This window comes from Zonotrichia albicollis, unplaced genomic scaffold, assembly GCF_047830755.1.
Source record: "Zonotrichia albicollis isolate bZonAlb1 unplaced genomic scaffold, bZonAlb1.hap1 Scaffold_434, whole genome shotgun sequence".
Lineage (NCBI taxonomy): Eukaryota > Metazoa > Chordata > Aves > Passeriformes > Passerellidae > Zonotrichia > Zonotrichia albicollis.
The window spans coordinates 1-13,619 of record NW_027428449.1 but is presented as its reverse complement, the minus strand read 5'-3'; the positions used below and the strand labels follow the sequence as shown (position 1 = coordinate 13,619).

The 13,619-nt window shown below is 60.8% G+C and overlaps 2 protein-coding genes across 2 annotated transcripts; both read left to right on the top strand.

Annotated features, from left to right (window-relative positions):
• Positions 1-1,067: 1,067 nt before the first annotated feature.
• Positions 1,068-4,911, top strand: BLOC1S1 (biogenesis of lysosomal organelles complex 1 subunit 1). Its single transcript, XM_074534254.1, has 4 exons — positions 1,068-1,222; positions 1,520-1,592; positions 2,064-2,196; positions 4,573-4,911. Exons 1-4 carry the CDS (start codon positions 1,162-1,164, stop codon positions 4,681-4,683), a joined length of 378 nt encoding a protein of 125 aa, XP_074390355.1. The 5' UTR covers positions 1,068-1,161; the 3' UTR covers positions 4,684-4,911.
• A 2,890-nt stretch (positions 4,912-7,801) lies between these two features.
• LOC141727964 (retinol dehydrogenase 5-like) lies at positions 7,802-13,502 on the top strand. The gene is made up of 6 exons (XM_074534253.1): positions 7,802-7,820; positions 9,583-9,901; positions 10,612-10,870; positions 12,301-12,464; positions 13,169-13,288; positions 13,465-13,502. Exons 2-6 carry the CDS (start codon positions 9,586-9,588, stop codon positions 13,500-13,502), a joined length of 897 nt encoding a protein of 298 aa, XP_074390354.1. The 5' UTR covers positions 7,802-7,820; positions 9,583-9,585.
• The last annotated feature ends 117 nt before the right edge of the window (positions 13,503-13,619 follow it).

Genomic DNA, 13,619 nt, shown 5'->3' with positions numbered 1-13,619 from the left:
CCAAAAGAGAGACCCCAAATCCAGGGGGTGACCCCAAATTCCAGGACCCCAAACACGGGGAGTGACCCCAAACCCCGGCACTGACCCCATAGCTCAGGGAGGATTTTTGGGGTGGGATTGGGATTTTGGGCCGTTTTCCATCTCCCGGGTTATTTTTGGGGTGGAATTGGGATTTTTCCAGCTCTGGGTTATTTTTGGGGTGGAATTGGGATTTTTCCAGCCCTGGGTTATTTTTAGCTCCTCTCAGAGCCCCCCTGGGGATTTTTGGGATTTTTTTGGGATTTTCGGGAGCGTCGGGGCCGTGTGAACCTGCCCGGCCCCTCCCCCCCGGGATTTTGGGGGGATTTTGGGGGGGTCCGAGCGGGATCGGGGGGTCCAAACCCCCCCTTGGCCCTCCCCAGCTCAATTCTTCACATTTTTATTTTTGGGGGTTTGTTTTGGGGTTTTCTTTTTATTTATTTTAATTTTTAATTTTAGTTTTGGGTTTTATTTGATCTTATTTTTATTTTTGGGTTTTATTTGGGGGGTTTATTGGGGGGTTTATTTTTATTTCTTTTTAATTTTATTTTTTATACTGGGGGTTTATTTCAGGGGTTTATTTTGGAGGTTTTTAATTTTATTAATTTTAATTTTAGGGTTTATTTCAGGGGGTTTTTTTGGGTGATTTTAGTTTTATTTTTTTTTTAATTTTAATTTTATTTTTAGAGTTTTATTTCGGGGGTTTATTTCAGGGGTTTATTTTTGGGGTTTATTTATGGGGGTTTATTTTCGGGACCTATTGTCAGGATTTATTTTTGGGGGTTGTTTTCAGGGTTTATTTTTGGGGATTTATTTTTTGAGATTTATTTTCGGGGTTTATTTTGGGATTAATTTTTGGAGTTTATTTTCAGGATTTATTTTCCAAGTTTATTTTTGGGGTTTATTTCAGGATGAGCATCCCAAATTTTATTTTTCCCCACTCCCAGGAGATTTTTACCCCATTCCTGGCTTATAGGACCCCCCCCCATCCCCTATAGATCCCCTATACCCCCCCCAGGTCACGTGGCTGCTTTCCCGCCCCGCTCACGTGCTGGTGACGCACTGTGAAGGGGCGGGGCGTCCCTTCGGTCACGTGCCCGATGTTATAAATGTGTGTTTGTGTCACGTGACGCGGCGGCCGCCATGCTGTCCCGGCTGCTGAAGGAGCACCAGGCCCGCCAGAGCGAGCGGCGCGAGCTGCAGGGTGAGCCCCGCCCCCCGTCCCCATGGCAACGAACCCCGCCCGCCGCGCCCCATTGGCTACTGCGGCTGTCGCTCAGCGCAGCGCGGCGTCTCATTGGCTGCGAGGCTGTCTGTCAAGAGGGGAGGAAAGGGAGGGAAGCCTGAGGGACCCTGAGGGGGGGAGGGAAGGCTTCGCACGGTGACGCCACACGGGAGCATGCTGACGTCAGGCGATGCGGTGCTGACGTCACGCGGTGCGTCAGGCCGGGCGGGGGTCCCGCCGCCCCTCACGGCGCTGTTCCCGCGTGTCCCCCCCCAGAGCGGCGCCGCCGGGACGCCATCGCGGCCGCCACCCGCCTCACCGAGGCCCTGGTGGATCACCTGAACGTGGGGTGAGCCCGGGACCCCCAATTCCTTATGGGACACCCCACACCCAAACCCCTCTGGGACCCCCAATTCCTTATGGGACAGCCTCTCCCTGAACACCAAACCCTGCCCAGGGACTCCCAAATCCCCTGGGACCCTCAATTCCTTATGAGACACCCCACACCCAAACCCCTCTGGGATCCCCAATTCATTATGGGACCAACCCCCCCCAACCCCAAACCCTGTCTGAAGACCCCAGACCTCACCTGGGGACCCCAAATCCCTCCTGGAGACCCCAAACCCATTATGGGGACCCCAAGCCCCTCATGGAGACCCCAAATTTTGCCTGGGGACCCTCAATTCCTTCTGGGACCACCCCTCACCCGAACCCCAAACCCCTCATGGGGATCCCAAACCCCACCTGGGAACTTCCAGCCCTCCACAGACCCTCTGGGGACCCCCATGTCCCCCCTGGCGACCCCCCCATGTCCCCCCAGGGTGGCCCAGGCCTACGTGAACCAGCGCAAACTGGACCAGGAGGTGAAGACGCTGCAGGTGCAGGCGGCTCAGTTCGCCCGCCAGACCGGCCAGTGGATCGCCATGGTGGAGAGCTTCAACCAGGCCCTCAAGGTGGGGAAAAACCCACGGAACACAGCCCTAAATCACCCCAAAAACACCCTAAAACACCGCCCCAAAACACCCCAAAAATATCCCAAAAACACCCCAAAAATACCCCAAAACAGACCCCCAAAACACCCCAAAAATACCCCAAAAACACCCCAAAAATACCCCAAAAACACCCCAAAAATACCCCAAAAACACCCCAAAAACACCCCAAAACACAGCCCTAAATCACCCCAAAAATACCCCAAAACACCGCCCAAAAACACCCCAAAATACCCCAAAACACCGCCCAAAAACACCCCAAAATACCCCAAAACACAGCCCAAAAACACCCCAAAATACCCCAAAACACCACCCAAAAACACCCCAAAATACCCCAAAACACAGCCCAAAACCACCCCAAAATACCCTAAAACACAGCCCAAAAACACCCCAAAACACCGCCCAAAAACACCCCAAAACACAGCCCAAAAACACCCCAAAACACAGCCCAAAATCACCCCAAAACACAGCCCCAAACCCAGCCCAGAGCGCCCAGTGGATTGCTATGGTGGAGAGCTTCAACCAGGCCCTCAAGGTGGGGAAAAACCCACGGAACACAGCCCTAAATCACCCCAAAAATACCCCAAAACACAGCCCCAAAACACCCCAAAAATACCCCAAAACACAGCCCAAAAACACCCCAAAATACCCTAAAACACAGCCCAAAAACACCCCAAAAATACCCCAAAATCACCCCAAAAATACCCCAAAAACACCGCCCAAAAATACCCCAAAACACAGCCCAAAATCACCCAAAAAATACCCCAAAATCACCCCAAAAATACCCCAAAACACCGCCCCAAAACTCCCCAAAAATACCCCAAAACACCACCCAAAACCACCCCAAAATACCCTAAAACACAGCCCAAAAATACCCCAAAATACAGCCCAAAAACACCCCCAAAATACCCCAAAACACCGCCCCAAAACACCACCCAAAAACACCCCAAAATACCCCAAAACACAGCCCAAAATCACCCCGAAAATACCCCAAAACCACAGCCCAAACACAGCTCAAATACAGCCCCAAACCCACCACAAAAACCCAGCCCAGAGCGGCCACTGGATCACCATGGTGGGGAGCTTCAACCAGGCCCTCAAGGTGGGGAACCCCACTAAAAATACCCCAAAAACACAGCCCAAATACAGCCCAAAATCACCCTAAAACGCACCCCAAATATACGCCAAAAACAGAGCCAAAACCCACCCCAAATACACCCCAAAACACACCCTAAAACTCACCCCAAAACTACCCCAAAACATGCCCCAAAACACACCCCAAACACACCCCAAAAAACACCCTAAAACACCCCAAAAAACACCCAAAAACCACTCCAAAAACACACCCCAAAACCACCCTAAAACACACCCCAAAAAACACCCTAAAAGCCACCCCAAACACGCCCCAAAATCCAGCCCAAAACCACCCCAAAACCCAGCCCAGAGCGGGTCTTGAGGAGCACCCAGGGGGTCTTGGGGAACATCTTGGGGGGCTTGGGGAACATCTTGGGGGGCTTGGGGAACATTTTGGGGGTCTTGGGGAACATTTTTGGGGTCTGAGCAGCACCCAGGGGGTCCTGGGGAGGTGGTGAGGAGCATCCAGGGGGCCTTGGGGAATCTTGGAGGTCTTGGAGAACATTTTGGGGGTCTTGGGCAGTACCTGGGGGGTTCTGGGGGATCTTGAGGAACATCTTGGGGGTCCTGGGCAACATCTCAGGGGTCTTGGGGAACATTTTGGGGGTCTTGGGCAGTACCCAGGGGGTCCTGTGGTGTCTTGAGGAGCACCCAGGGGTCTTGGGGAACATTTTGGGGGTCTTGGGCAGAGCTCAGGGGGTTCTGGGTGGTCTTGGGGAACATCTTGGGGGTCCTGGGCAACAGCTCGGGGGTCTTGGGGAACATTTTGGGGGTCTTGGGCGGTACCCAGGGGGTCCTTTGGGGGTCTTGAGGAGCACCCAAGGGGTCTTGAGGAACATCTTGGGGATCCTGACGAGCATCCAGGGCATCTTGAGGAACATTTTGGGAATTTGGGGAACATCTTGGGGGTCCTGACGAACATCCAGGGCATCTTGAGGAACATTTTGGGGGTCCTGGGCAACATTTCGGGGGTCTTGGGGAACATCTTGGGGGTCTTGGGCAGAGCTCAGGGGGTTCTGGGGGGTCTTGAGGAACATCTTGGGGGTCCTGACGAACATCCAGGGCATCTTGAGGAACATTTTGGGAATTTGGGGAACATCTTGGGGGTCTTGAGGAGCACCCAGAGGGTCCCAGGGCCCCTTAGTGGAACAGGATGGGGTGAGCCCCCTCCCCAAAATCCCCCTCCCCAAACCCGCCCACCCTCAGGAGATCGGTGACGTGGAGAACTGGGCCAGGAGCATCGAGCTGGACATGAGGACCATCGCCACCGCCCTCGAGTACGTCTACAAGGGGCAGCTGCAGCCCTCCTGCTCCTGAGGGACCCCCAAAACCCCCCCCAGAAACCCCCCAGACCCAAATAACCAGTGGGGGTCTCACCATGCTGCCACCCCCAGCACTGAGAGCAATGCAATAAATGGGGGTGTGGAATAAAGGGGAGGGGCAGGGGGGGTGTGTGGGGGGGGTCAGGCCGGGCCAGGGGGACCCTGGCACAGCCCCCCCCTCCCCAAATCCCCCCCTAAGCCCCCTCATCCTCTTTAGTGCTTACCCAGGCTCTGAGGCTGCTTTGATTGGGGACAAAGGGGCCATTTTTGGGTGCTCGGTGCCCCCGGGGGGGCTCCCCCTCATCCGGGGGTGGGGGGGTTTAATTCCTCATGGGGGGGAGGGGGGCAGGGTTCGTTTTGGGGTGATTTTCCCCCATTGAAGGAGTGTTAAGGCCCATTTTGGGGTGATTTTCCCCCATTTTGGGGTGATTTTCACCCATTGAAGGAGTGTTAAGGCCCATTTTGGGGTGATCTTTCCCCATTGGGGGGAACTCAGGGCCCATTTTGGGGTGATCTTTCCCCATTGTGGGGTTTTCAAGGCCCATTTTGGGGTGATTTTCCCCCATTGAAGGGGTGTTAAGGCCCATTTTGGGGTGATTTTCCCCCATTTAGGAGGCAGGGCCCATTTTGGGGTGATCTTCCCCATTGAAGGGGTGTTAAGGCCCATTTTGGGGTGATCTTTCCCCATTGGGGGAAACTCAGGGCCCATTTTGGGGTGATTTTCCCCCATTTAGGAGTCAGGGCCCATTTTGGGATGATTTTTCCCCATTGTGGGGTTTTCAGGGCCCATTTTGGGGTGATTTTCCCCCATTGAAGGGGTGTTAAGGCCCATTTTGGGGTGATTTTTCCCTATTGGGGGGAACTTAGGGCCCATTTTGGGGTGATTTTCCCCCATTTAGGAGTCAGGGCCCATTTTGGATGATTTTCCTGTAGTGGGGGGGGGGGGTCAGGGCCCATTTTCAGGGCCCCATTTTGGGGTGATTTTCCCCATTTTGGGGTGATTTTGCCCCCATTGTGGGGGTTTCAGGGCCCCATTTTGGGGTGATTTTTCCCCCATTTTGGGGTGATTTCCCCTCAAAGTTTCCCAATCCCTCCCCTACCCCCGGGGGATTTGTGGCCGTGCCAGGCACGGGGAGGAGCGGCCTTGGCCCCCCCCCCCGCCCCAAATCCCCCCGGACCCCTCCCCTGCTCCCCGCCCCCCCCCCGGCTCACACGGCCCCGAGGCCGCGGCCGGAGCAGCGCCCGCAGCCCCCCCAGGTACGTGGGGACCCCCCCCTGGAGGATTGGGGACCCCCCATTCCATTCCCAGAGGGACTTGGGGACCCCCCCCCCTGCCCCCCGACATAGTGGGGACCACCCCCTGCATCCCTGAGGGATTTGGGGACCCCTCCCTCTGCAACCCTGATGGAAGTGGGGACCCTTCCACTGCACCCCCGAGGTACGTGGGGACCCCTTGAGGGAAGTGGGGACCCCCCTCTGGCCCCCCCAGGTACATGGGGACCCCCCCCGAGAGGATTGGGGACCCCCCATTCCCTTCCCAGAGGGACTTGGGGACCCCCCCCCCTGCCCCCCGACATAGTGGGGACCACCCCCCTGCATCCCTGAGGGATTTGGGGACCCCTCCCTCTGCACCCCTGATGGAAGTGGGGACCCTCCCTCTGCACCCCCGAGGTACGTGGGGACCCCTTGAGGGAAGTGGGGACCCCCCTCTGGCCCCCCCAGGTACATGGGGAGCCCCCCGAAGGACTTGGGGACCCCCGGAGGGAATTGGGGACCCCCGGAGGGACTTAAGGGCCCTCTGAGGGAAGTGGGGACCCCCCCTCTGCAACCCTGAGGGAAGTGGGGACCCCCCCCTCTGCAACCCTGAGAAACTTGGGGACCCCCCCTCTGCAACCCTGAGAAACTTGGGGACCCCCCCTCTGCAACCCTGAGGGAAGTGGGGACCCCCCCCTCTGCAACCCTGAGAAACTTGGGGACCCCCATCTGCCCCAGTAAGGAGATGGGGACCCCCCCTTTGCCCCCCCCCCCAGAGGGAATTGGGGACCCCCCCCTGCAACCCCCGAAGGATGTGGGGACCCCCCCCCCTCTGTCCCCAGGAAGGAGATGGGGACCCCCCCCCCCCCCCCCTCTGCACCCCCCCATACCGGGGGTCTCCTGTTTTGGGGGGGGGGCTCTGGGGACACAGGGCAGACCCCCGGGGTCACCCTCAAATCCCAGGCTGGGGGGTAAAAGGGGGGTCCTGAGACCCCAAACCCTGCCCGATGGGGGGTCCTGAGACCCCAAATTCCTCCGGATGGGGGGTCCTGACACCCCAAACCCCCCCATGGGGGTTCTGGAGGGGGGCACAGGACAAACCCCGGGTGCTCCCCCCAAATCCGAGGGTGGTCCCTGCTGCCCTTTGGGGGTCCAACCCCCAAACCAACAATGGGGGAGTCCTGACACCCCAAAACACCCCCGGATGGGGGTCCTGAGACCCCAAAGCCCCCCCCCAGTGGGGGTCCTGAGACCCCAAACCCTCCCCAGGGGATTCCTGAGACTGCAAGTCCCCCCAATGGAGGTCATGAGACCCCAACCCCCCCCCCGGATGGGGGTCCTGAGACCCCAAATCCTCATTAAAGGGGTCCTGACACCCGAAATCCCCCCCATGAGAGTCCTGAGACCCCAATTCCCCCCATGGGGGTCCCGCAGGGGGGTCCGGGTCCCTGCTGGGGGGGTCACACGGCCCCCATGGGCCCCCTCCCCACACGGGCACAGCCGGGCTGGGGGTCCCGGGCTGGGCAGGGTCTGTCCTGGGGGGTCCCGGGGGGTCCCGGGGGTCGCCGCTGCCCCGGGCGGGGGGAACGGGCCCGAGGGGACCCCCCCGGAGCCCCCCCCGTGCCCGGCCGTGACGCGGCCCCGTTAATCCGGGCCTGGCCCGGGCCAGAGCGGGACACGGCGGGGCTGGGGGGGAGCTCCCGGCTCGGCCCGGCCCGGCCCGGGAGGGGCTTTGGGGGGACCCCTCCCCAATCGGGCACCCGGGGGGACACAGGAGGCGGAGCCAGAGCGGAGTGACCGGGGCCAGGCACGGGTCAGTCCCGAGGGGTCAGTCCCGAGTGACCGCTCTGTCCCAGGGGAGAGACCCCCGTGCTCGGGGTAGGGTGGAGGGGCTGGGGGTCCCACTGAGCCCCTCGGGGGGTCCTGGCAGGGGTCACACATGTGCCTTGTCCCCTCCCAGGCCCTGTGACTGTACCTGGCACTGGCAGTGTCACACAGAGTAGGGGTCTCTGTGGTGGGGGTCTCTGATGTCCCTGTCCCCCCCAGGCCATGCTGCTGTACCTGGCACTGGGAGGATCACACAGGGCGGGGGTCACACAGGGTGGGGGTCTCTCTCATGTGTCACACGTGTCCCGTGTCCCCCAGGTCATGTTTCTGTACCTGGCACTGGCAGTGTCACACAGGGCAGAGGTCCCACATGTCCCCTGTTTCCCCAGGCCATGTGGCTGTACCTGGCACTGCTGGCTCTGGTGGCAGTGGTGGCACTGGCAGTGTCACACAGAGTGAGGGTCCCTGATGTCCCCTGTCCCCCAGGCCATGCTGCTGTACCTGGCACTGTCAGTGTCACCCAGGTTGATGTCCCTGTCCCCAGGCCATGTTCCTGGTACCTGGCCCTGGTGGCACTGTCAGTGTCACACAGGGCGGGTGTCACACGTGTCCCTGTCCCCAGGCCATGTCCCTGTCCCTGGCAGTGTCAGTGTCACACAGGGTTGATGTCCCTGTCCCCAGCACTGTCAGTGTCACACAGGGTTGATGTCCCCTGTCCCCAGGCCATGTCCCTGTCCCCAGGCCATGTCCCTGTCCCCAGCACTGTCAGTGTCACCCAGGGTTGATGTCCCTGTCCCCAGCACTGTCAGTGTCACCCAGGGTTGATGTCCCCTGTCCCCCGGCCATGTCCCTGTCCCCAGCAGTGTCAGTGTCACCCAGGGTTGATGTCCCTGTCCCCAGGCCATGTTCCCGTACCTGGCACTGTCAGTGTCACCCAGGGTTGATGTCCCCTGTCCCCAGGCCATGTCCCTGTCCCCAGCACTGTCAGTGTCACCCAGGGTTGATGTCCCCTGTCCCCAGGCCATGTTCCCGTACCTGTCAGTGTCACACAGGGTTGATGTCCCTGTCCCCAGGCCATGTCCCTGTCCCCAGCACTGTCAGTGTCACCCAGGGTTGATGTCCCTGTCCCCAGCACTGTCAGTGTCACCCAGGGTTGATGTCCCTGTCCCCAGGCCATGTCCCTGTCCCCAGCACTGTCAGTGTCACCCAGGGTTGATGTCCCCTGTCCCCACCCCAGGCCATGTTCCCGTACCTGTCAGTGTCACCCAGGGTTGATGTCCCTGTCCCCCAGGCCATGTTGCCGTACCTGGCACTGTCAGTGTCACCCAGGGTTGATGTCCCTGTCCCCAGGCCATGTTCCCGTACCTGGCAGTGGCAGTGTCACCCAGGGTTGATGTCCCTGTCCCCAGGCCATGTTGCCGTACCTGGCAGTGTCACACAGGGTTGATGTCCCCGTCCCCAGCACTGTCAGTGTCACCCAGGGTTGATGTCCCCTGTCCCCACCCCAGGCCATGTTCCCGTACCTATCAGTGTCACCCAGGGTTGATGTCCCTGTCCCCAGGCCATGTTGCCGTACCTGTCAGTGTCACCCAGGGTTGATGTCCCTGTCCCCAGCACTGTCAGTGTCACACAGGGTTGATGTCCCTGTCCCCAGGCCATGTTCCCGTACCTGGCAGTGTCACCCAGGGTTGATGTCCCTGTCCCCAGGCCATGTTCCCGTACCTATCAGTGTCACCCAGGGTTGATGTCCCTGTCCCCAGGCCATGTTCCCGTACCTGTCAGTGTCACCCAGGGTTGATGTCCCTGTCCCCAGGCCATGTTGCCGTACCTGGCGCTCCTGGCCCTGCTCTGGGCGCTGCTGTGGCTGCTGCGGGACCGGCGCACGCTGCCGTCGGTGCGGGACAAGCACGTGTTCATCACGGGCTGCGACAGCGGCTTCGGGCGCCTGCTGGCGCGGCGCTTGGCCCGCCAGGGCTACCGGGTGCTGGCGGCGTGCCTGACCCCGCAGGGCGCCGAGAGCCTGCGCGGGGACACCCCCGGGGGACACCTGAGAACCGTCCTGCTCGATGTCACCCGCTCCGACAGCATCCGCCGCGCCGCCGAGTGGGTGCACAGGGAGGTGGGGGACAAAGGTGAGGGACGGGGGGAAAAGGGGCTGGGGGCTTCGGGAGGGGCTGGGTGCACAGGGAGGTGGGGGACAAAGGTGAGGGACGGGGGAAAAGGGGCTGGGGGCTTCGGGAGGGGCTGGGTGCACAGGGAGGTGGGGGAGAAGGGTGAGGGACGGGGGGAAAAGGGTCTGGGGGCTGGGTGCACAGGGAGGTGGAAGACAAAGGTGAGGGACGGGGGCAAAAGGGGAATTGGGGAGGGGGAAAAGGGGTTGGGGGCTTCGGGAGGGGCTGGGTGCACAGGGAGGTGGGGGAGAAAGGTGAGGGATGGGGAGAAAAGGGAATTGGGGAGGGGGAAAAGGGGCTGGGGGCTTCGGAGGGGCTGGGTGCACAGGGAGGTGGGGGAGAAGGGTGAGGGATGGGGAGAAAAGGGAATTGGGGAGGGGGAAAAGGGGTTGGGGGCTTCGGGAGGGGCTGGGTGCACAGGGAGGTGGGGGACAAAGGTGAGGGACGGGAAAGAGGGGAGGGGGATTCGGGAAGGGATGGGGGCAAGTGGGAGAGGGCACATGGGGACACTCTGGGGGTCCCAGGGGTCACTCTGGGGGTCCCATTTTGGGGTCCCCCATGCCCTGTGTCCCCCAGGGCTGTTTGGGCTGGTGAACAACGTGGGCCATTGATCCATGTGGGGACACTCTGGGGGTCCCATTTTGGGGTCCCCACTTTCCCTGTCCCCCCAGGGCTGTTTGGGCTGGTGAACAACGCGGGCATCGCCAACCCCATCGGGCCCACGGAGTGGATGGACATCGAGGATTTCCGGCGCGTGCTGGCCGTGAACGCGCTGGGCGCCATCGAGGTGACGCTGCAGCTGCTGCCGCTGCTGAAGCGCGCGCGGGGCCGCGTGGTGAACACGTCCAGCGTGCTGGGCCGCATCTCGGCCAACGGCGGCGGCTACTGCATCTCCAAATACTGCATCGAGGCCTTCTCGGACAGCCTCAGGTGGGCACCGAGCCCTGGGCACCGGCTGAGGGCTGTGGGCATGGACTGAGAGCCGTGGGTGTGGACTGAGAGCCCTGGGTGTGGACTGAGAGCTCTGGGCATGGACTGAGAGCTCTGAGTGTGGACTGAGAGCCCTGGGCATGGTCTGACCCCTCTGGGTATGGACTGAGAGCTCTGGGTGTGGACTGACCCCTGGGTATGGACTGACCCCTTTGGGTATGGACTGACCCCTCTGGGCACCGACTGAGGGCCGTGGGCATGGACTGAGAGCTCTGGGTATGGACTGACCCCTCTGGGCATGGACTGAGAGCTCTGGGTGTGGACCGAGAGCTCTGGGTATGGACTGAGAGCCCTGGGCACCGGCCGAGGGCCGTGGGCATGGACTGACCCCTGGGTATGGACTGAGAGCTCTGGGCATGGTCTCAGAGCCCTGGGCATGGTCTGACCCCTCTGGGCATGGACTGAGAGCTCTGGGCATGGACTGACCCCTCTGGGCGTGGTCTGAGGGCCGTGGGCATGGACCGAGAGCTCTGGGCATGGACTGAGAGCCCTGGGCATGGACTGAGAGCCCTGGGCATTGCCTGAGAGCTCTGGGTATGGACTGAGAGCCCTGAGCATGGACTGACCCCTGGGCATGGACTGACCCCTGGGTATGGACTGGACCCTCCTGGTCATGCCATGACCCCTCCAGCCACAGCCTGACCCCTCTGGCCACGCCTTGAGCCCTCCAGCCACACTTGACCACCCCATAACCTCTCTGGTCACCCCCTTGACCATTCTGGCCACCCCATAACCCCCCTGACCCCCCTGTGTCCCTCCCCAGGTGGGACATGCGGCACTTTGGGGTCAATGTGAGCGCTGTGGAGCCGGGGTTCCTCAGGATGTTCCTGACCCCCTGACCCCCCAAATCACCCCATAACCCCTCTGTGACCCCCCTGTCCCCTCCCCAGGCGGGACATGCGGCACTTTGGGGTCAAGGTCAGCATTGTGGAACCCGGGTTCCTCAGGATGTTCCTGGCCCCTATGGCCACCCCATAACCCCTCTGGCCACCCCGTGACCCCTCTGGTCACCACCTGCCCCCTCCGCAGGCGGGACATGCGGCACTTTGGGGTCAAGGTCAGCATTGTGGAACCCATTGTGGAACGGGGTTCCTCAGGATGTTCCTGAACCCCCTGATCACCCCCTGACCCCCCAAATCACCCCATAACCCCTCTGGTCACCTCCTGTCCCCTCCACAGGCGGGACATGCGGCACTTTGGGGTCAAGGTCAGCATTGTGGAACCCATTGTGGAACCGGGGTTCCTCAGGATGTTCCTGACCCCTATGGCCACCCCATAACCCCTCTGCCCACCCCGTGACCACTCTGGTCACCCCCTGACCCCTCTGGTCACCCCCTGTCCCCTCTGGTCACCCCCTGTCCCCTCCGCAGGCGGGACATGCGGCACTTTGGGGTCAAGGTCAGCATTGTGGAGCCGGGCTTCTTCAAGACCAACGTGACGGACCTGGACTCGCTGGAGGCGTCGCTGCGGCAGCGCTGGGAGCGCCTGGAGCCGGCCACGCGCAGCAGCTACGGGGAGCACTTCCTGCCCCAGTGTGAGACTGCAGCGCCCCTCCCCGGCCAGCTGCCCACCCCTCACACACCCCAGGATTCGGCATCTCACCCTGCCTCAGTTTCCCTTTTCCTGCATTCCCCAAATCCCAAAATTCAGCATCTCACCCTGCCTCAGTTTCCCTTTTCCTGACCAACTGCCCACCCCTCACAGACCCCAAAATTCGGCATCTCACCCTGCCTCAGTTTCCCTTTTCCTGACCAACTGCCCACCCCTCACAGACCCCAAAATTCGGCATCTCACCCTGCCTCAGTTTCCCTTTTCCTGAACAACTGTCCACCCCTCACAGACCCCAAAATTCAGCATCTCACCCTGCCTCAGTTTCCCTTTTCCTGCATTCCCCAAATCCCAAAATTCAGCATCTCACCCTGCCTCAGTTTCCCTTTTCCTGCATTCCCCAAACCCAAAGTTCAGTGTCTCACCCTGCCTCAGTTTCCCTTTTCCTGAACCCCCAAGGGCAGCTGCTCACCCTGCCTCAGTTTCCCTCATCTGGACCAACTGTCCACCCCTCACAGACCCCAAAATTCAGCATCTCACCCTGCCTCAGTTTCCCTTTTCCTGTACCCCCCAAACCCCAAAATTCAGCATCTCACCCCTGCCTCAGTTTCCCCTCCTGACGCTTTTCCTGCATCTCCCAAACCCTAAATTCCACTATTTCACCCTCCCTGTCCCTTTTCTGTCCCCCAGACCTGCGGGTGCAGCGCCTGCTGCTGTCCCTGCTGTGTGACCGGGACCTGTCCCTGTCCCTTGTCCCCCAAGCTGTCCCACTGCCCCCCAACCCCTGTCCCTGTCCCTTGTCCCCCCCAGGTTGTCCCCAAAGCCCCCTGACCCCTTTCTGTCCCCCCCAGACCTGCGGGTGCAGGTCACAGCTGTCCCTGCTGTGACCCCTGTCCCTTGTCCCCCCTGAGCTGTCCCACTGCCCCCTGTCCCTTGTCCCCCCCAGGTTGTCCCCAAAGCCCCCTGACCCCTTTTGTGCCCCCCAGACCTGCGGGTGCAGCGCCTGCTGCTGTCCCTGCTGTGACCCCTGTCCCTTGTCCCCCCTGAGCTGTCCCACTGCCCCCTGTCCCTTGTCCCCCCCAGGTTGTCCCCAAAGCCCCCTGACCCCTGTCTGTCCCTTTCTGTCCCCAGACCTGCGTGT

What these genes read in the sequence shown, in the direction of transcription:
- BLOC1S1 (XM_074534254.1), top strand. Translation starts at nt 1,162, where the DNA reads ATGCTGTCCCGGCTGCTGAAGGAGCACCAGGCCCGCCAGAGCGAGCGG. An exon ending in GTGGATCACCTGAACGTGGG is followed by an intron (nt 1,593 to 2,063) that starts GTGAGCCCGGGA and finishes ATGTCCCCCCAG; the next exon opens with GGTGGCCCAGGCCTACGTGA. An exon ending in GCTTCAACCAGGCCCTCAAG is followed by an intron (nt 2,197 to 4,572) that starts GTGGGGAAAAAC and finishes GCCCACCCTCAG; the next exon opens with GAGATCGGTGACGTGGAGAA.
- LOC141727964 (XM_074534253.1), top strand. Translation starts at nt 9,586, where the DNA reads ATGTTGCCGTACCTGGCGCTCCTGGCCCTGCTCTGGGCGCTGCTGTGG. An exon ending in GCCTTCTCGGACAGCCTCAG is followed by an intron (nt 10,871 to 12,300) that starts GTGGGCACCGAG and finishes TCCCCTCCGCAG; the next exon opens with GCGGGACATGCGGCACTTTG. An exon ending in CTGTCCCTTGTCCCCCCCAG is followed by an intron (nt 13,289 to 13,464) that starts GTTGTCCCCAAA and finishes TGTGCCCCCCAG; the next exon opens with ACCTGCGGGTGCAGCGCCTG.